Source organism: Phoenix dactylifera, chromosome 2, assembly GCF_009389715.1.
Source record: "Phoenix dactylifera cultivar Barhee BC4 chromosome 2, palm_55x_up_171113_PBpolish2nd_filt_p, whole genome shotgun sequence".
Lineage (NCBI taxonomy): Eukaryota > Viridiplantae > Streptophyta > Magnoliopsida > Arecales > Arecaceae > Phoenix > Phoenix dactylifera.
Genome location: NC_052393.1, coordinates 18,846,813 through 18,870,156, shown reverse-complemented (window position 1 = coordinate 18,870,156; position 23,344 = coordinate 18,846,813). Strand labels below are relative to the sequence as shown.

The 23,344-nt window shown below is 38.0% G+C and overlaps 1 protein-coding gene across 5 annotated transcripts; it reads right to left on the bottom strand.

Moving 5' to 3' along the window:
- Positions 1–11,342: 11,342 nt before the first annotated feature.
- LOC103715483 lies at positions 11,343–22,959 on the bottom strand. 5 transcript variants are annotated; one of them, XR_005510678.1, is made up of 3 exons: positions 22,543–22,959; positions 20,392–22,214; positions 11,343–18,631 (listed from the first exon to the last, which is right to left on the bottom strand). XR_005510678.1 is itself a non-coding variant. In XM_039123594.1 (2 exons), the coding sequence occupies exon 2, from the start codon at positions 22,190–22,192 to the stop codon at positions 20,735–20,737; it is 1,458 nt and encodes a 485-aa protein (XP_038979522.1). In that variant the 5' UTR covers positions 22,193–22,214; positions 22,543–22,959; the 3' UTR covers positions 20,261–20,734. The 5 variants fall into 5 exon arrangements, 1 of the variants encoding a protein (XP_038979522.1); XR_005510679.1 differs by having other exon boundaries at positions 11,343–11,999; XR_005510680.1 differs by having other exon boundaries at positions 11,343–11,984.
- Between the last annotated feature and the right edge of the window lie 385 nt (positions 22,960–23,344).

Genomic DNA, 23,344 nt, shown 5'->3' with positions numbered 1-23,344 from the left:
ATCTTACATATATTGTCATTTATAATAGTTATTAATCAATATATTAATATGTTTAACATATATTCATATAATATAAGATAGGATATTTTCGTCAATTAATGATATTTTTAAAATACCTTGCTCAGTAAACAAGCATGAAAAAATAGACAGTTTTATCTTTTCTCCGAGAAAAATAGACATAGCATCCACTATTTATTTTACCATTTTTCTCATCCACTTTTCATACCAAACATAATAATCTAACATGTGATTTATTTTTTTTATATCAGATTATTCTCAATCAAATAAAATAAGCCTTAATTTCATCTCAATGATTGGTTAGGCAAGTTTTACTAGGTTATTGTATTTGGGTACTCTTTTACCTTTGATGCTGTGTTGTATGAAATATATAAAGGATGTAAGAAGAGCAAAAGGTGACAATTGATATGATGCCTTCTTGGTGTGTATTACTTGGAGGGGACAAAAGCATGCTCTATAAGCATGTGTAAAAAATTTTATTTGAGGCTTACAAATGCAAGCTAAGGTATTTTATTTTGTTATTTATTTTATTAATAATTATGTACTTTACACCACTTTTATCTACTCTTTTCGATTCTATTCGTATTGAACATGCCAAAAACATGTTGCTTATTTGTATATGTTGTCAAACTTGAGTAAAAATAACACCTATAAATGGTAAGTAGATAGGGATTTTTTGGCACATAATGTGTGTGATAAATTTAAGAAGTATGCTATATCTTAGATACGTTTATATCTAAAACATAGTGTCATCTCTTTTGAATGTTTGTTTATGATATGAATAATATCCTGACTAAATTTAGAAATGTAACCGCAAATATTTATTAGATTGAGAAAGTAGATAATGGACAAGAAATGCGGGATGAATCAAAGGGCCCATTAATTGCTTTATTAAAATGTTTTCTAAATAAAGAAAATCTTATTTTGGGTAAATGTATAACAAGATATCTTGCATAATTGTCACAACAATTCCCAATTTTATAGATCAATAATTATGCAATATACTCCATCTCATATGATATTTGAGGTTTGTACTAAATAATAAGCATCAATAGCAATAATAAGCATGCATATGTTCCTACATATGCATTCCTTTCTAATCGTCAACTAATTTCAGTCAACTTCTAAATAGTCTTATTAAACTTTAATTTAATTTTCTTTTCATTTGTATACTTTCATGTACTAAATACTATTTATTATTTCTATAGATTATCGATGATTTCAATATCAATAATCGATAAAAGTTATATCATTCAAATATAAGTCATTAAAATGTAATTATTAACTATTCTTTGAAAAGAAAATGGTTAGAATGTGAGGAAGAAAATGAGAGGCTTGAAAGCTCATCTTCAACATTTATATTAATAGTAATTGATGAGTTAGTATATCAAGAACTATGTATTTATTAGATTTGAATACAGATTTCTCAAACATATAGTCTCGAGGCAATAGAAGAAATTCTCCACCCACAATGTTATTTCATTTTTAGGGGTACTTGTAGCATGTTAATTAATTCATTCGTGCATTATGTGCATGTTTATATGTGTATGCATAAATTTATTCTTTTTAAAAGGTTTTGAGTTTGAAGATTGAGTGTTGATTAATTAGAAAAAATGGTGAATAGAAAGGGAAAATCAACTATTTTGATTTCATTAGTCATCTTCAAGGAAATTTTGCAAGCAACTGCTTTACTTTCTTTTTGTATAAATAGGTCATATATTTTACTAACATAAATTATATATTCTGAACTTTCTAAGACCACATGCTCTCGTGACTATGAACATGCATGCATCAACTTTACTAATGTGCATTCATAACTATAAGTTAAAAAAGATTGTGATACATCACGAAATGAAGTTAAATCTAAATCTAATCATATGTTCGACCATGCACGCATTTAATTCAACCCCTTTTGGTTGTACAATAAACAACACTACCATAGCATAATAATTTTGAAACATATATCCACCACCATGAAGATTGGAAGAGTGGACCTCCTAACTTGATAGGGATGCCAACTTATTAAAAAATTCATGGGAAAAAGATGCCATAAGACTGATTATTGCTTTTCTTTTGATACTTATTTTGGTTCATTTTTCTTTTGATACTTCACCCCTAGCTCCTTTGTGAAACAATTTTGTTAAAAAAAATTTAATGAACTCTACTCTTTTATCTTCCCTCAATTGAAGGCAGCGATTGCCTTGCAAGGCGTTAAAAAATTAAGAAGAGATTATATATGCATCCATCCCAGAAGATTTCCATGATACTGAATTTAAGCTAAGTAATTTTTGCACTAAATCTCATCATGCATCAAATCCTTAAGTTTCTCATCATGAATCTAATCTAAATAATTTGTGCAGCAGAAAACATTCTTTCTCCGCCAAGGCTATTTCCGTAATTTCGCTTATCGCGGCAGGCTTCTCGCGCACTCCACCATCAGCTCGCCGAAGCCGAGCCGAGCGGAGCCGCCGAACTCCTGAATACGGGACCCACGGAAGCGACACGTGTCCGTAAACCAGCTGTCGGGACCTGATCCGCTGCGGGAACTGCCCCTAAGCGGACGCGGTCTAAGACAGCGACTGACCCGGACGGCACTCCACCGCGGGCCCCACAAATCGGTTAGTGGGTGCGTTATTGGGTATCATAGGCCGGTTTTTCTGGACGATGCGAGGTAACGGAAGAGCGAGCTTCTTCTCCTTGGTTTAAAGTCCGGGGTTTGGAGTCCGGATAGCAGCTGGCGCGCATTAAAACCGAGTCTGCTTCGGGATTCAAAAGTAAATAAATATTAGTACAAATGGAAAAAAAAAGGGGGAGGGGCACGAGGATTCACTCCGCTTTTTATTATACCCCGTACGCTCTCCTCTGCCGCTCTGCATCCGGAAAAAGGTTAAAGGGAAAATGTTAAAGTAAAAGATGACACCTTTTTACGGTTCTACCGTTATGGATCCGTCTACCGGGAGGATGGCGTCGGTAGAAGGAAGAGGGGGAAGATAAAAATAATTTTATATTTTTATAGTTTATGAGTCAAATAATTTTTTTATTTCAATTTCAATGGCAGTCCGGAAACAGGATTGTACTATTTCAGCGATGGCAAACGGAGGAAGAGAGGGAGAGAGGAGAGAGGAGAGAGGGGAGAGGGGAGAGGTTGATGAGGAACCACCGCTCCAAATTTGTGGCGGCGGACGACGATCTATAATATCTATGTTATTAAAGCAAAGTTGAAAGCAGCATGGGAGGAGTCTTCGATGCTTTCAGTGCGGTCTACATCCATCTAGAGAAGATTTGGTTACTATGATCGGGAAGATTCGCGGGCGATATACCACGACGAACGGGCAGTTTCTATTTCATAATATTCAGAGAATGGCGGGGATTGTGGTTCTTTTTCGTGGTGCATCATTCTAGAAATATTTTTTGGATGGATCAGGCGGATGCTTCTTCTCTCTTCGTTATTTTTTTATCTTATTAGTTGTCCTCGTATGAGTACGGTATGAGGAACCTATGTATCTAAAAAAAATAATTCAGTCTTTATCGTACTCTATTAATTCAGTCATTTCGGAAGTATCAAATTATATCTAAACTTTATATATTAAAAAACAAAAGTTTACCTCCCATCGTAGTAGTGCTGAAGGTTTAGATTGAAAGCCACCAAGGTAGTATAGCCTGATGGTAAGAGAGCGATAATTCCGCCCAAGTTGCCCGAATTCGAAACGCACGGGCGTCGATTAAATTAGAAAACCGGATGCCCCACGCCCGGCTGGCTTGTTGGCGGTTATGCTTTCCTTCCACTTGTACCAAGGTGGCTGTTGGGGGAAAAACCCCAAGTCATACCGCCACGGAGGCGCTCGGCCAAAAAGCGCCGACCGGAAAGGCGCTCGGCCAAAGGATGCCGACCAGAGAGCACCAACCAGAGGGGTGCTCGGCTAGAGAGCGCCGAACCGAAAAGATGCTCGGCCCAAGAGTGCCGACCAGAGGGAGCGCCAAGAAGAGGCGCTCGGACCAACCAACACAACCAAGTAGGGATGCTCGGCTAGAAAGAGCCGACCAGAGGACGCCGACCAGAAAAGCGCTCGATTAGAAGGCGCTGACCAGAGAGGAAAGAGTGCGAAATAAAGGCGCTCGGCTAGAAGGCGCTCGCCCAAAGGGCGCCGACCAGAAGCATTAGAAGCGACCCCGCCACAGGGCGCCCCGTCGGGCGACCGGCTCGGCTCGGCACCCCTGCCGAGCCGATGCCTTAACCAAATGATCAACTTTCGCCTAACCCTCTAAGCCTAAGGGACCTGACAAACTCCACTACAACTTGCCGCTATCTCCAAGCCATCAAGGCATAAGATCTCCGCAGGTATTCAGCACGACCTGCCATTAATGCATGAGCCCCCCTCAAGTCTCCGATGCACTCAGTCATTTAATGAACACGGCTCAAGGCGATCTCCAGATCACTGAACCATCAAAGCGTATGGCTCTCCCTGACTGCCGGTTCACTCGGTAATAAATGCACTTACCATCCACGGACCCCAGGCCCATCACGGCCGGCGGTTCAACCACTCCAACAGGTCCGATAGACCGTGACAACTCCCTGGTTCCGATCTAATTCGGCCTTGTTCCCCACTACGCCATTAATGGGCCAAATCGTGCCCAATTATTACAAAAGAGAACAAACTCCCTGTCACCTCCCAGGCAACATAAAATCCTTCTATAAAAGGGAGCCTGGGAGGAAAGAATGGGAGGAGGAGAAAAAGAAACAGCACAGACACAATTGGACACAATATTCTCTTTATTTTTTCTACATATCTCTTCTTCACTCTCTGGCTTGCTCTCTCCACATATTTGCCCCCTCTGACTTAAGCATCGGAGGGCCGGCGCCGGGGAGCCCGGCCACCGGCTTTTTTGCAGGACGGGACAGGACAGGACGCACTCTCCTCTCCGCTCTCTCACACCCCCCAGGAGGGCACAGGAGGACGCAGCCGGCCGGCGCACCGCCGTCCGCCCTTCCGGCCACGGAGCTCCTCCTCCCCTGGCTCCGTGGCGGCCCCCGGGTCCAATTTCCAGCAACAGTGGCACTGGGGTGACGTACCCACACGTGAGGCGGTGAACCCAGTGGGGTGAGCCCACGGGTCGGGGAAGGCACGCGAAACCTGCGACCTGTATCGAACATTCCCGAGTAGAAGGGGGGCTCAGTAATGGGGCTGCTACGGGGGTGGGCTGGTCCCTACCCCTCCCCTCCTATTTTTCACCAAAAAAAAAGGTTTAGATTGAAATAATAAAAAAAATATTTTTTCTACTTTTTATGAATTTTTTTTTAAAAAAGTCGATACTGAGTTTTAGAGTATCAAGATATTTCTATTTTTTGTCATGATTGGAGCGAGAATGAAACTCTCTGGGACGAATGTCATTTATTTTCATTCTTATTCTAGGGCACAAGTCTTTCCGACCAAATATATTTTGATGTTTTGAATAATTCTGATTTTTGGCAAAAAGAAAAAAAAAACAGAGATAACCAAATCCAATATTAAATTTTTTTGAGGAATGCGGGTATTTAAGTTTTATTATGAAGTCAAATAATTATTCTAGCTGGTCTGTTATTTGCATGAAGTGATGTTATTGGAACCATCGAATTTAGCAAAGATGGTAAATTTTAAGATGCATGAGCGCCAACTGTTCTGCAACATGGGAGGTGGAAAATGAGATGCGCTGGTTTCTTCTTTTGGCCAGTTACCTATTCTAATTTCCAAAGCGGAGGGGAAGCATTAAGTATGGATCTACGCTCACCACGGTGCCGTAGCATTTACACAGTTCCCCTTTTGGCTCGTTGCGCGCAGGAGCCGTCCAGGAGAATCAAAAGACATACTTTCACACTGTTTGCCAGTTTTGTCATGGCATGGGATTTGTGACTTCCCCGGACAGACGGGCATTTGCACCTCTATTAAATCCAAAGGCACCTGAGTTACTTTTTCGAGTGATTTTTTCCGAGTTACCGTCGCTCATTCTCAATAAAAAATGCTTAATAACTCAAATAAATAGAATGATTAATTGGTGCAAGACATCTAAGCAACTCTTTTTGAATGTTTTTTCTAAGTTGCCTTAGACATTGCTCATGCACAATAGGATTAGTTGGGGCTCATTTGGCTCCCGGAAAAAAAAAAAAAAAAAGTGTGGTCAACAAAAAAGTAATGAGATGCCTCTTGTTTGGTTGGAATTTTCAAAGAATAGAGAAGAAAAAGTTATATTTACTTCAAAATATGATTCCCATATTTCATAAAAAAGTCTTTCCCGTGATAAATATGGAAAAGTTACTTTTCCATGAGCCAGGAATCACTCTGGGTTCGTTTGGTTTGCGGGAAACATTTTTTCCTCCTAAGAATATGATTCCTGAGAAGAAGATTCCTAGGAAGCATTTTTTTCCAAAAATGCCCTTCAGCATTAAAGAGGCATTAAAGATCTAATTTTTATTAAGGGTATAATAGGAATTACACAACTTTTCTAAGAAAGTGAATGGTCAACCAAACATAAGCACTCTAAAAATCTATTAATTTTCCATTGTCAACCAAACATGCCAAAAGTACTTTTTCAAGCATCCTCTTTACAGAAATCTGCTTTCCAGGAATTATATTTTTAGGTGGAAAAATGCTTCCTGCAAACCAAACGAGCCTTTGGTGTCTCCATTATATATAGAAAATAGTTTAAAAACTTAGAAAAAGGTACTCAACTAATGCATCGGGTCGTTTCTCTCGTCCGTACGAAAGAATGATTGATTTTTTTTTTTGTATGAAAACATCGTTAATCACCTACCGAACAAATCTCAAAGTGTTCTGAATTTCATTTCTCTGTTGACGCCGATCTCAAAGTAGGTAGCTGATGATCCAATGACAGTTTTATGTGAGGAAGGTTAATCATTGTTTGATGCGAAAGATGCACCTCTATCTCAAACCATAAAATATCACCAAAGTGATTAGTAAGCTACGCATAAATAATTTTTCAAAAAGGTTTTTTTTCATGAATATCTTCCTAAATATCAAATTTTGCATGAATACCTTTTCAAAATTGAATTTACATGTATATCCTTATAAAACACTTGTTTTGCTATTTTACTTTTTTTTTTGCTCTCATTTTTGTCTATGTACTCACGCCATCTAAGGTCATTAAAAAAATTAACGGTTTCAAATTAAAATGACTAAAATATCATTTATGGATAGATGTGCAAAAAGAAACATTTATATAAGGCATCCATGGAGGACAAAAAAGTAATTTCAAGATTTTATTTTATTTTTAATTAAAATAAATATGGTTTTTATTAACGGTGTTAGAAGAACCATTATATTAGGGGCATTTGTGCAGAAACAATATTTTATGATAGTACAAAAATAAATATAAATTTGTAAAAAATATATACGTAATTTTAAATTTTTAGAAAGGCATTCATGTAAAAAAAACTCTTTTCTAAATTATCATAGCATTCTTGAGATTTTCAGAAATTTTCAGATTCTATTAATAATCCCACAAAGTCGTACATAAAGCCATATCGCATTTTAATTGCATGCTAAACTAGCTTCCCTCGCGTAAATGAGAACTATTTCTTTTTCTAAAAAATTCCCACATACTTAAAAGTTAAAATAGCTCCAAGATAGCCAAGTTTCTACCCTAAAAATGATTTTTGTAGATTGCTCCTTTTTATTCAAACTGAGCAGAGATGAAAGCATTTTTCCACAATTTTTTCGCTAATAAAAAAGAACCAGTGCGAAGCTACGCACCTTTATGCACTTTTTTTTTTACTTTTTAGTCTTGGTAAGGTAAGATTCGCTGGTCACTATTTCGCATTGCATTCGTGCATATTTGGGATTTTCCATAAATTTTTTCAAAGGAAACCCCACAATTCACACATATACAAAAATAAAAATTAAAAAAAGTATAGAATAGCAAAATAAGTGTTTTACGAGGATATACATGCAAATATCAATTTTGGAAGGGTATTCATGCAAAATCTGATATTTAGAGGAGTATTCATGCAAAAAAATCCAATAGAATATAAACTTTTTGCTCAGAATTTTATTAAGCATGCATTGTTTCCAGTAAAACAAGTTTTCATTTGTTGGGCAAAATTACCCATGCTACAAAAAGATAAATTGATTAATTTTCACATAAATAAAAAAATATGATATTATAATTTTCTGTTGCTACCAAAATTTGAGCCGAAGAGATCGGACAAGCTCCGAGCTAGAAAGATTGGATGAGTGGTCAGAACAACAGCAAATGGCGAGATCAATTGTGGCTCAGCTTAGATGAAGAAATTGGTTCAAAGTTTGAAGTCTAACCTAAAAATAAAGAAAAAAATAACACCGATGGTTGACCAATTTTGCCCGAGAGACTTTTTGGTGCCTAAATCAAATAAGAATTTTGAAAAATAGGTGAGATTTGAGAAAGTAGGAATATCGGAGTCTATGCAGAAAAATGATTGTATCTAGAGTCTCCTAAGGCTGTTTATATAGATCGAGAGTTGGTGTCCATTAGTGAGCAAGGCAAATGTGCACCTTAATTACTCGATGATCGTCCGCATGATATGTTCGTCGGTGGGCTATCCATGTGACGAACAGCTGTTAGTAAGTTTGATGATGTAAGCATATCACTTTTTTTTTATAGTAATTATATTTTTCTATAAACATTACAAAAATTCTAATTATTTTACTTATATAAATATTAAAAATAATAATATAATTATTAATTGAGCTAATGAAAGATGCCACATCATGAATCAACTGCATCAGCAAATGGATCTTTCTCCTCCCACCATCCTGCATCATTTTGAGAGGAGAAGAAGGAACATATCTTTTGAGAGAGAGAGAGAGAGAGGCTCTTCCTCTTCCTTGGGCCATACATTTCCCTTGACCTGACCCTTGGAAGACCGATAAGGATTAGATTGCTGAGATTGTTCCACTGGATCCAAAGGTCCAGACCGGAAAGAATTTACTTAGTGGCCACTGAGGATCCTTCGAAATAGAGATTTTAGATCATCATGGAATTGGGAGATGGAGAGGAGGTTTTGGAGAGAAATTTGAGCTAGATATGGATTTAGATAGTTGGGAATTGTTCTATTGGAAATCTGGATTTAGATGGTTGTAATTTGATTTATTAGATTCAAAGGTCCAGATCATATCTGGACAAAAATTACTAACACTTTTAATATATTACAGATTAAATTTTGTGTTGTTCTTACTTAAAAGCCACGCAAATGCAATAATGAACAATTGAACATTTAACAATTGATACAATGCTGCGTTCACATGTATCAACCATGCCTTGATACACATACTATGTTCTGCACAAAGTTAATGTTGGACGAGGCTAGAAAATTAAGGTTATAAATATTCATTCTACGGTATCAGTTGAGTCCTTCGAGCATTATTAATGTGATGAAATATTTTAATTTTTTTATATATTCAGATTAAATTGCATATTGTGCATTAATTGGGCTCTAAGAAGAGTATACTAGGCATAAAAATTGTGCATGCATTTTAATCTAATCCCTTCTATTTATTTACTGTTTTCCACAATGTTCGATAAAAAATTGCTCTTTTCCAATGAAAAATATGTCCTTGTTATTACATGTAAATTCCTTGAAAGTGCTTTTAATATCTTTGATATATTATGTTATTTGATTAAATTGCGGATTGTGAAGTACATGGGCTATTAGCAAAGAATATTTTATCTAGGATTTATTAGATAGGTTTTGGCCTAATCTCATTTACTAAATTACTATGGGATTTGATTATCATAAATTGCTATATTTAAATTACTATGGCATGCTTTTTTCTTTTTCAATGAGAATTTTTTTTTCCTTAATACATTACATGAGTCTTAAAAAAATTGGCATGACAGTATCTTTTAGTAATTATTTATATATTTACCATTCGTATAATTAGCATCATTATTTTCTTATTACCTGGCCCATTCAGCATATGGGCACCCAAGCATTGGCATTGGCTAGGGTTTGTGAGTGTCCACGCGGTCCTGGGTCCCAAATTCGCCTTAGATCCCATCATAGAACTTGGAAGGTTATTGTGCATGTACAATTGTTAATACCTCTATCTTCAATACGGTTTATACCACTGAAATGTGGTGATTTCTATTCAAAATATATTCATCCTCGTAGCTTGCATGATTAATATCTAAAGAAATATGAGGGTGCCAACTAGTACATGTGGCAAAGTTACCGGAGATCAAGTATCAATATTCTATGTTCAAATCCTGCATCAAAGGTGGTGCATTTCATACGTGCATGATGCTTTCCGCTTGTTACTATTGCCGGAGATCGAGGTGCTTAGCGAGAAAAGTTGCTAGAGGGCTCGACGGTAAGCTGTTCGGGCCGTGCAGGCCGGCAATACACCTACAGCTACATTGGGAGGTTGTGGTTGTGCTTGGGGTTCCGATCCATTGCCGAGCTCGGCTTAAAACAATGAGGACAAAAATTCTCTTTTCGGATAGTGTCCGATAGAGAACCCTCCGATCTCCGATGCCTAAGTTAGAACAATACTTAGAAAATGGAGAATATTTTTTGTGAGTGACAACATGATAGTCTGCCAGAGCTCTAGAACACTTATCTGGAAAGTCCCTCTGAGAGTGAATTATATAAATGAAAGCCGATAAATCGGATACATGGGTCGGCTATATTAGGCAGGCCACTGCAGGTTCTGAGGAACATGCGCAATCATTTTGCGCGCGCATCATGCTCCGCATATTTCACAGATCCGATTTAGTAAACCACCCACGACCGTGGCTGAGGTGCTGCCATCTGCGAGGGATCTGGAAACTCAAAAGGTTGCCCGCGCACTTCTTAAGACTTGCCATGTGGCAGATCTTAATTGGCAGATTCGAGATTTCATAGAAGATTTTGATTGGCCAACTTTTTGCATGGACTGTAGTTGATTCCGAGGCGTATCAGTGACCACCTCTTCAAGTGCAAACTTACCACCTCTTCAATTGGCAGTAGAAACTTGTCTTTGATGGAGTATACGACGAGTAACAACAAAAGTGATGGCTGAAGATCACTCTGGACATGATGCACATAGACAATGTCGATCCAGTTGAAGCTTCATCCATATCATATACTATGGTAGTCTTGGGCAGTTAAATCAATTCTTGACGAGAGCTGACGAGGTTGTAATCTTGCCATCTTTTTTTTAATCATGTTGTTGCAATATTTATCATCCTTCTCAGATTGCAAGCAAGACTACAAATAATTACAAGTGCTGCTCTGCCTTTGGAGCAATGTCAGGAAATACCTACAAGTTCCCGTTCAGGTTACATTCGAAGGCAATACAATGATAAGTGTCATATAGGCCTCATGATAGTTATCATAACAGTATTCTAATGCAGAGATAGCAACAAGATAATGTTAACAACAGTTTTATGGGTAATGGCGAATAACAGTTTTATGGGTGGCTCTCCCATAACTACAGGACGGATACCAAGTGATGACTGCAAAAATGGAGTTTCCTCATACATATCCTTCAATTTTTTTTTTTCATCTCATGTAAACTACTTCTGAGAGCTGACATAGTTGAGTTGCAGACATTAGCCCTTCCATAAGCCCCCCCTTTAACTAATCAGGCACTAATTCAGAGGTCCATATAACGTAATTGCCCCTTCAATTTAACCCAAAGTTTGCTGAGGTTAATTTAATTTTTTCTTATATTCAAATTGTGCTATCTTCAAACTGTCATATCTTTCCTCTTCCCCCTTCTGGTGCCTTTTTTTTTCCAAAGAGTCACCCAAGAATAATCCCTTCTGTCATCACCTTCCCCACATAATCTCATGCTGGACATTACCTCCTCCTGCAACACTCTTCATTCAAGCTTTTTGCCAGTGCAGCAAAAATCATCACTTCTGCAGTCATTTACTTCATGATCAAAAATTTCAGCTTGTCTTCAAGAATCATGTAAAGTCGAGCTTTCATTTGAGAAAAACAGTTCGAAAAACTGTTATTGACAAATCTGTTGTTAGAAAGCAGAATAAGCGCAGAACAGGTAATCAAAGTCTGACATTTACAGTCCATCATTAAAGGGTAGGCCTAAAATATTCTCACTAATTGTACCGATGTTGAGAAAGCAAGTACAGTAAATCCAGATATTTATAGGTAATTTCAAGTTTCAACAGGGATGGTAAAAAATCCTGAACAAGTTTGCATGCTTCGAATATTTTTTTTCTGAAGAAAAAAACTTTTGTAACCATTGCTTAGCCGTCATAATAAACTTATTCTGGCAATATAATGGCATTACAAAAACTTAGAATTTAAATAATACACTAAAACATGCATCTTGCATTATTTTACATGGAAATGATTATTTTATTTTTCTAGAAAGTTGTACTGCCAAATAACAGCCATCATGATTGTTGTACAATTACATCATAATTATAATATAATGCACATAAATAGCAGTTGTTTATGTATCATTGTATAGGTTTGTAATGGCGCAAAGGCAACCTAAAGCCATTAGACAGAACAACTATAATGCTCTGAAGTCTGAAGTAATATCACATCTGGCATTATTTAATATCAAGGGCTGTCATTAGACAGCAAAATTAGCAGACCGAATTAGTAGAAATGCTAACTACCTGCAACTATTTTTTTGAAAGATAACTACCTATAGCTAGGTTCAACATTAGAATTCTGTTCCTAAGAGTAACAACTGGGGATTTGGGAATTTTGGCTCAAGATTCTGCATAAAAAACCCACACACCAGAGCATTTCTTGTGATTTGACTGTATACCTGCTAAAAACTAACTCCAAAATTTGATGAAAGACTCTAAAAGAGTGAAATCATATATTCTTTGGATTGCAAGTAGCTGATCTACAATGCTGGTAACTCTTCTCTCATTTTACTGATGTATCCAGAATTACATTTTTAAGGTAAAGAAAGTTGCCTGCTGGACTTATTTACAGAGGTTAAAAAATAAAGGAAACAGTGCATTGTCATGTTTAATAAAGTGACCTCTATAAAATGGTTTGGCCGGTAGTGGACCAAGTGAAATTACTTTAAATGACACATCGAAAGTCAAGGAGAGAGGATTTAAAAAATTGAGAGATAATTCAAAAGACCAGAAAGATAGAGAAAGTCCTCTAGGCTCCAGGACCTTGCTAATGTAACAAATAAGACTGACAGTCACCTTCTGTGATTAGTTTAAAGATGGTGTAAAATATACTTGTTTGCCATGCAAAAGATGGTGCTCTGAAGCACAAACAATATGCTGCGCTGGAACATTAAACACCGTGTATTATAAAACATTTCAGTCTGCAGTCAAATAAGCCACAATTCAGAAGATGAGAGAGGGAAAAACAGCAAGCTTCAACAAATTTCTTAGACTAACCTAGGTAATCATTTTAGAAACCATCCTATCAGATCTAATCTTGTATGCTGGAACTTGTTTGATTCACTCAGACACATAGCGAATAAATCTCATTCAGTCAGTGTACCCATCTAATGTAATCCATATGGAGCTGAAAAGTACCAATCAATCTATAAAAATAATCCAATTTAAGTATACCATCATATTTTGAAGACTTTTTGAAGAACCTTTCCCAGGACACTCAAAAAGCATTTCCTTGTCCACGATGAACCCAGATCCCATTGAACAAACATATTCCTTAAAGTTGAAAAGTCCATTACTTCTGGCCAAAACTGTAGCTTTACAAAGCTATCCTGTAGGCAAGGGGACGGGAGACAAATTGGCTGAGATTAAATGTCTAGAGTAACAATTAAGGTATACCAAACCATACTGAACCGGATGATACGTCACCGGTATACAGCACTAGAGGTGTACCTACACTCAGTATGCTGAACTGGCCCCCTTACCGGGCATACTGACACAGTAATAGAATGGCACTAGCACAGAGCTTGGTACCAAGACAGCATACCTTTGCAGCAATAGTTTATGATTTATTCGTTTCCCAAATCCAAATAGCAGATTTCATATCATTTACTTACAACCATTTGATGACACTTGGTAGGCCAAAATGTATAAAGAAAATTAGCTCACTTTTATATGAGATATTCTGCGAATGTACCAGGCATCTCAAGAAAGCCCTTCAGGATCACCTTTTCTAACAAATTGCGCATAAATCTACTTCTAAGTAAGAATAAATGATGCATCATCCATTTTTCTTGTTATTTGAAGTTATGTGTTGTAGGTAATTTGACAAGTCACAATTCCTAGTGTATTCCCGAAAATTGATAATAAATTGAGCTCGATCATAATCAGAAAAAATGATGTAGAACATTTAAGAGGTTGTGCATCTAAAATTTATAGTTTGCCGGATTCTTTCTAATAATTTACCCATTTAATGTTCTTCAAATATGGAAAAGATCTGCCTCATTGCTTAAGCTTAGGAAGTTGAATAGGGCTAAACAAATTAATTCTCATAAAACTGAAAAACAAAAAGTTGCGACCATAAACCACAACCCAGAGTTGCAATTAAATAGTTACAAATGTGCAGCACCACTAAACACCTGAAAGCATACCTCTCTTTTCAACCAACCTTTCCTAAATGATTGCTCTAAGAGCAAGAGGTTCCATTATTAGACCACCTGATGTTTAGAAACTTACCAGGAAAATGTAAAATCAGAAAAGAGATAAGGTGGGAGGAGGGATAGAGAAACTGTGGTGATTGTTTGGTTCATGTTTGCTTAAAAGTAAAACTCCAAGCTCAAAGGCCTGCCCCATTATATTATAAGAAGAAGACAGGTTGGTGTCAAAATCTGAAAATAAGTAAAGAGCACTCGCAGTTATTAACATGGTTAGGAAATGGAGGAGACATTATTGCTTTACATGCAAAGGTCCTGCTTGTTTCAGCCAAAAGGTTTCAATTTTATAGAAAAGAATAAACAAACGAAGAATGGAGTTTGTCTCCACAAATAAAACAGTACCAAGATTACATGGTATGTGGTATAGGCAAGGATATAAATCAAGTTTATGGAGCAAATACGATACATTCATCTCTCCATTTTCTGTGAAAAGGGGGACATGTAGCAAGATCTAATCCCTACTTCGCGAAATGAACCAGTCAGCCATAGGTTTTGATATGAGATTGTGCCTTCGAATTAGTGTCAATTGCAAGACAGCTATGAGTAAAGAAATATAAATAAAGAAAAGGGATGGAGAATTGCAAGATAGCTCTTTATGGTGGTAAAGATATTGAGATACAATGACAAATGGGTTAGAAGCTTAACTGGTAACAGGTCTCAAGAGTCAGCAGTTGCAGATATTTAGATTTCTTTGGGTGGAGGGAAGAACCTCAAAATAGCTCAGCCTAAAATGAATGAGCAAAGAAAGGAATGGAAAGGATCTACTTGACTAAGTAGTTGATGCAGAAATTTTTGAAGGGAGACTTGCTGAAGTAGATGATTGACCAAAAGAATATCATGGCTATGGTTAAAAGAACATAATATGTTGGCAAAGTAACCATTAATCGCACTAAATTGAGACAGCACCATCATAGTTGTCAATGCAGCTTAGGGAACGGTTAAAATGATTATAATTGTTTAAACAGACTATTAAATGATTGAAAAATTAAAATAAATGATTTTAATACTAGGCCACGCACGCTCTCTCTCCCCTTTTTTTGCTGAGGGAAGGGAGAAGTTAAGATCGTCTTATTGATGTAAAATCAATGATGGGCCTCTTAATTAAAGATCCATATCATTGACCATGTTTATGATATTTAAGATACTTAAAAAACAAAAAAAAAGTTTTTAAAGGTTTCTTATCTATGAATCAAGCAAATCTGACAGTATCCATAAATTCAAGTGCTAATATACATAGCAAGGCATATAATATGAGAACCAAATAGTTGATCTTGATGATTTAGACACCTAAAAACAGATACCAGAATTCAACTGATTTGGATGCTTGTCAATCATAAATCAAATAAAAACATTGTACCATGTCATCAATATCATCTACTTTATTAGAGTGTCTAGGGCATTGATTGCTCATGTAAGAGGGATGCATGACTTGTTTTAACCAAGAAAATGATCAGATCTTTCCGAATTTATCTGTATAACAATACCGAAGGAAGTAATAGCAGAGAATACTGAAGAAAATAATAGAATCATAAAAGCAGAAAAAAATGACAAGAAAAGAAAAACTCAAGAGAGAAGAAATGACCAAATATGTCTTCTTTTCATCTCTTTTGTCCAAATCAACTCCAAAAACCAACAACCAGCTGACCAGGATCCCCCCTCCTCAAATGAATTGAGAGGCACCCATAATTTCCAACTTTAATCCAAGTAGGACTCTAAAATAGAAAAGAAAGAAAACACTTATTTGTTCCAAAAAGAATCGTAAAAATGAATTAACAAAGAATGGAAATTAAAACATAACCAAATCAACAACCCCTACTCATCTCCCATTGCTTTCCTAAAAAAACCCCTTTGACAATAGAACTTCTGTGGAGTCCAAAAGAGTGGGCCGTTTAAGCAAGGGACTGATGCCTCAGGTCCCAATCTTCAGCAAACATGCCCATGGAGTCAACCATGGACTAAAAGTTTCTTGTTGACCATTAATATCAATCAAAGCCAACCATGGCTCAAAACAGAAACTAGGAGCCTTTTCTTCCCTCTTGCTCATGTATTCCCCGTATGAGCTCAACCATCCTTGAGGACCTCATGCCACTCCTTTCTTTCATTGCACCTTCATGCCACAAAAAGCCAAATTCCAATCATTATTGCAATAACTCGAACCCGCTAGCAGCACCCTCTTGTAGGGGTGAAATTTATGATCCAGCATGTCAACCTGACCCACAAACGACATGCTTTAAGCAGGTTCAGGTTTGATGGGTTGGGTCATAAACGAGTCAATCCATCTACACCTATTTATTAAATTTGTTGGATTCAAGTTTAGACATTTGACCCATTTAACCTATTTTAAACCATTTAATAATTGTTGGGTCATGATCTAATTGATTTAATTCGCTTAAGACCTGTTTAACCTATTTAAAATCTATTTAACCTGTTTCTATCCCATTTAAACCAACCCGCTTAACCTATTTAAACCATTTAAATCCATTTAATCCACTAAAACCCCACTTAACCTATTTAACTTGTTTAACCTGATTCAACCTGTTTCGTAAATGAGTTATGTAGGTTGAGTTGGGTTACCTATGTAGGTTAGATAGGATTCGAGTCGACAAATTTTTGACTAGACCAACATCCAATCCGACCCGTATCTAAACCCGACTCATATCTGACACTGACTCAACTAGATGCCACCCTACCCCCTTGCACCCATTTCAAATTTGTCAAGTAATATGCCATCTCCAAAGACTTCACATTTGAGGGAAAGAAAAAAATAAAAAATGCTAGAGTTTCAAAGAGGCAAGCGTGTAACTTATACATCCTTCAACTGGCATCCAACAAGCTTGTAAGAATACATGCTACTTTAGGCAAATTGTTGCACCTTATTATCAAATAGTCATGGTTGACAAAACAGGATGAGGCACGACTTTAGAGGTACCACACTTCATTATAACATCAGTGACCACTATATGTCACCGACCATCATTCTTGAGCTTTGAGATTACTGTTGCACCCCCCGCCCCCCACGCCACTTTGTACGAATGGGACACCCTTTTAGATCAATTGTTTAATGAATTACAAGTGATTGAGCACGTTAAACAATCACTTGAACAATGAAGTAGATATTTGAATAGCTTGTGAACAAATGCCCATAAAATGTATAGGTACAACTATAGTAGCTAGGCACCACATAGCCATTTAAACCTGGCATTATGACTATATATGAAATATTTATTGAGGTTTGTGTTGTGGTTCAAATCTGGCCCGAGAGTGACCACGCCGGAGGAGTCGAGAGAGCCACCGAGGCGTCAGGGAAGAGGGCAAGATCTGCCACCCGCGCGTCGGAGTACCTGCACAAAGCCTCACCGGTGTTTCCGGTGAGGGCCCTCTAACGATCAAGTTAGGAAGGTGTACATTTGGTTTTTCTAAAAAAGGGGTCCTCATGGTGTTACCTGACAGAGCTATGTATAGTTCTGGTGGAGAGGCCCAGGTGGCGGAGGCATTGCCCGCTTTTATCATGAGGGGGGACGGCTCTGAGCCGAATGGCACGCAGCTAGAGCTGGCCGGTGGCGTGCGGTGTCCCCCGTTTCTGAGAACGGTAAGGTGTCGACAATCATAGCAGGGTATTGCCGAAGTAGTCACGGAGCCGTCCTTCGACTATCGTGGGCTAGCTAGTGAAGCGTAGTATAGTGGCATAGCAATGTACGGCCACGTAGGAGGGCGTGGGCGCGTGCATAGGTGCAGCCATTGGCGAGGCCGAGTACGTCAAGAGGTCGCATCATACATTCGATAGGGGTCGGCTTGACGGGTGCTGTAGTTAGCCCAGCACCCCGAATTCCGAGGTGTGCTAGGCGGAGTGCCGGGAGCTCCAGGGTCGAGGCATATTGCTGAAGAAGGCGCCCCGAATTTGGTTGGGCGAGTCGGTGAATATAGGAGGTCGGGGGAGCTTTCGGCGGAGTCCGAGGTCGGGCTGATTCTGGGCCGGACCGAGGACATGTCTGGTTGGCGTCAGCGCTTATTGGGCCGAAATTGTGTGGCCCTTTTGTTATGGGCTGGATGATCCATTTTGCCCCCCATCAGATTGAAAAACCATGAGAAATATGGAGTTAACTTGGCTTGCTAACTTAAGGAGATTTTAAAATCAATGAAAATACATATGATTAGGGAACTGCTTAAACTATTGAGAATGAAACTTATGACTCACTTATGAGGTTATAATAAAGGAAAATTGAACAAAGATTAAAAAAAATAACGACAATTACAAATTGGTTTAAGTTATGCCTGAAAGGTCAAAAATGGTGATGATCTTCTTACTTTAGAAATTGATAGAAAAAATATATGAAAATGTCTATATATGGTCTTCATGGACTTGAAGAGAACTTAGAATGGGTACCAAGAAAGATAATCTAGAGGGCTTTAAAAAGGAAAGCCATACATGAACAATTTATTGAAATCATTGGTAACATGGATGCTGGAGTGTTGCAAAGTATTAGAAGTTGTTAGTCACAATAAACTTGCACCAAGGATCAATGCTAAACTTATATCTTTTCACAATAATTATAGATGAACTTATTGCTAATATGCAGGAAGATGTATTATGGTGTATATTATTTGCGAAACTAGAATAAAAGTTGAATTGGATTTAGGGGAAAAAATAAAAGCTTTGGAGGACAGCACAATGGAGTATATGGAATGCAATTCTAGTGAACATGGAAATGAAGATGAGGTCCTAATTAAATAAAGAGACTGCTTTTGTTGATTGGCATCACTTATACTAAATAATGAGGAAATAAATAAAGAGATGTAATAAACAAGAGGTAATTGGATGAACTAGAGAAGTTCTTTTGGGGTGTTACATCATTGATACATATCTTGGCAACTTAAAGTGAAACTCTATAAAGCACTGAGGCATAGAATGTTCTATGACTTAGAATGTTGGACAATAAAGTAAATTCTGAAAACCAAGTTGAGAAATAGAAATGAAGATGTTAAAATGGATGAGTAGTAATACTAGAAAAAATAAATTAAGGAATAAGTATATTACAGTAGAAATTGCATAAATCAAGGATAAAGTGATAGAAAATCAGTTTAGATGGAATGGGCATTATATAATGAAGATCCAAGGGGGCTCTCCAGTAAAAAGAGATACTCAAATTTGTGCTCAAATTTGTAGGAAAAGAAGAGAAAAACCTATGATGATGTAGAAAGAGGTTGTGAGAAAAGATATGAAAAAGCTTCAAATAGCATCAAAGATGTTACTAGGTAGAAATACTTGGGAATGAGGGTCCATAAAGAACTGACTTAAATAGTTGGGATTAGGCTAGGCAGTTATTGTTATGGCAAATTAGGCTTAAGCAAAAAATATCTATAAGGGGGCTTCATATTTGTTTGATACTTTATGCTTTATCAAGACCATGGCATATGGTTTAAGCCTGTTGGAGGACTAGAGCATATTCCGGATGAAAAAGAACATGAATAGTACATGGCACTAGTTTTTTTCCATAACATTATCCCTTGAAATCTTCTTGCATGCACATATGCATAGCTTTATGCAATTTTTTCCTAAGTGGCTATAGTTGGCCAAGATCAGCATTGACAACTTAGATGGGTCAAAGTAGGTTTAGGTTAGTTTATGAACTATTTAAAAAGAATCTGCTTTTAATCTAATCAGATCAAGAACATGCAAATTTGTACCAAACCTTTATAAGTCCAGATTGACTTAAAATCAACCTAGATATCAATTTTAAAACTTCAAAACAAAATAGAAATATTTAAAAGGGAATAAAAGTTCACCTAACATTTACAACATTACCTCACCCTACATGCATGGCCCTCCTATCCACCCCGGTACCAGTTTGGTGGATCTTGGACAGCATAGTTGCACTTACACAAAATGCTGCAACCAAGCTAGGCAGATCCTGGCACGCCTTTTTTCTATCTTCAAAGTCATAAAGAGCATTCAGAATCACAAAATGCTTTTCCACAGTCAGCAATGGATTTGGACTGCATCATATGGTAGGACCTTTCCTCAAGAAACACAGAGGCAGAGAGAGAAGCAGGACTGTAAGGCCATAAGGGGCCCTCTGCTTTGACATCAGAAAAAGTGCACAACCACCATTAAACTTAGGATCCTTTTGAGTACAATGCTGTTCTTTTCAATAAAACCCAAAGATGCCTCTGGCAAATGAATTTGAATTTTTTGTCCTACTTTTGCTTGCATTTCTTCTGCTGCTTCTCAAAGGAGTCAAATAAAAGCGAAGAAGTCCATTATATAAGTTTCCAGGGGAAGAGTAACGTACACTCTGGCTTCGACCAAGCTTGTATGCCCTCTTCTTTTGCCAATCAGGTCTAGGGTTATGAAGATCACCATTAGCAGAATTTATGATTCGGTTTATGCTCTGGCTAGCTCTAACCGAAATGAGGTCATTCCCATTATATCGTACTCCACCACCAGATTCCAAAATTTCCAAACTCTTTTCCTTCCTGTCTTGCCAAGATTCAGACAGAGACCTCTCCAACACATGCTCACGTTTCTTTACAAAACCCCTGAAAGGGCTAGTTATACTGCGATCCCACACTCTACTCCATCTGTGTGATTTTTTTCTACTGATACCTGAAAATGCAATTTCAGGGTGAGATTCTTTGTAACTCCACTCTTTGAAAAGGCTTCCCAAACTGCTTTCTGATGATAAAGATTTATCTCTGGCTGAAGCCATATTATCGGTTTTGTCAACATCACAATTATCAGTAGTTGGCTTAGGCTCTGAACTTAAAACTTCAGGTAAACTTTTTTTTATCCTACTACAACCACCTCCACGTTCTTCAAGGCAGGCGAATGAACATGCTAGTGCCTTGCTCACCATTGAACCATCCCATGAATGTCTGGGTAATTCCCAAGATGAGGTCTTGCTCGAATCATGTGACAGCCTCCAGTCACAAGAATGCCGGAAGTTAGTCTTGCTATCCAGCTGTTTATCCTCCACTCCATTACTCGAGCTCTTCTCTTTCACCTGGTTCTTCTTGAATGTGCTACTAATCCTCCATTTTAGTCCCTTTTTTGACAGAACCGAACTCAACCAAAATGGCACACTTTTGTCTTTCAACATCTCATCTTCTACGAGCTCAGCCTTCTTGCCAGATTGGGCAGCATCAGTAAGATTACCAGCAGCATCAGAATTGTTTTCTGAAACCCTATCTCCAAGCTTAGAGATCGCCTCAACCTGAACATCCTTAGAACTATCCACATCATGGGAGACACCAGTTTTGCATTCAGACCCATCTTCTAGAGACATGGTATTTCCAGCGGTCAAATTCTCTGTCACAAGATGGTCTTTCGATGGATTTTCCTTGCTCTCAAAGCTGTCAATATCATCCAATTGAAACAAAGATAGGAGAGTCCTCCTTACTCTGACCTCATTAGGCTTATTACCAGCATCAGGAATGGCAGCAGAGACCTGAACAATTTCACACTGTGAACCATCTGAAGCTTTCAAGCTTTGTTCTGCAGAACCAACATTCGATAACCTCTCAACCAAGCAAAAAGAACAGAAACCAGTGAAGAACTGAGACGGGTGCTTCACACACCTAGCAAAGCTGCCATTTTCCGTGTTCATCTTAACAAGAAGCCGCAAAACCCTAAACAGAATAAAAAATCTCAGAAATAATCATCACCCGAAACTCCCAAATCACTGAAATAGGTTCAAAAAAGGAGGAGAAACCTAGTCGCAGGGAGAGCTTAAGGAAGGTAAAAAAAAATGAAGGTTTTAAGCGGAAAAACAACCAACGGTACAGGGTTGTAAACTAACTACCAGAAAGACATACTTCGATAACCCTAGATATAAGAATGCAATAAACTTATAAATCTAAGAACATTGGAAGCAGGCTAAAATTCAGAAATTCTTCACCCAAAGATACCCAAATTTAGTGCATTTTAAGACACTAAAGCCCCCAAAAGGAACCATACCTGAGAATGCCAAGATCCCAGAAGCAGATAAAGCGATGGAACCCCTAAGAGAATCAAAAAGTAAAGGCGAAAAGGCTAATTGCCTCCACTTTAAACGAAGGCAGAACCCTAACAAGATCGATACCAAAAAAGAGCCCGAGATTCCAGGTATTTCTCAGAGCATTTGGGAACCAGCGGAGATGGAAGAAACCCACCAAGAATCAGAGCTCAAGCCGCAATATTTCCCTACTCGACAGCAGTAAGCAGCCAAAAATCGCCAAATCCGACGAAAATCGCCCTCGATATCGAAGCCCGAAACCTTGGATCGCAGCTTTTCCGTGCATTTGGGTCGAAACCCTTGAAGAAATTCACATCCTGGCGCAGGATCTCTGCGCTTCCGGTCGCCGCATAAATCCCAATTAAGTCTTCGGGTAACCGCAGAACTGACCCAATTACCAAACAACTCCCATGGTTTAGTAAAACAATTAAAAGTCCAAGGGTTGCGCTCCCCCAAAATTTACTAAATTGACGTTAATACCCTTCAACGGTCCGGAAGATATTTAACTTTGACCGTCCGATGAAATTGTCGGCGTCGATGGAAGTTTTGAAGGGGTGAGGATGAGGGGTAGATATGTGATTTGGTTGGGCATCATTGGTTCCGGTACAGGGGTATTTTGGGTAGATGACACGTGTCGAAAAGCGCGGAATCGTCTAGGGAGCCGTTATAAAGTTCTGCAAACGGTCGGGGGCGAGCATGGCCCCTCCGGGCTGGGACAGGTTTGCATCATCGCCAGTTTGGCAAGAAAGAAGGGTTGACCCCCTT

Bases quoted from the DNA above. Each gene is read 5' to 3' on its own strand.
- LOC103715483 (XM_039123594.1), bottom strand. From the start codon at position 22,192: ATGAACACGGAAAATGGCAGCTTTGCTAGGTGTGTGAAGCACCCGTCT.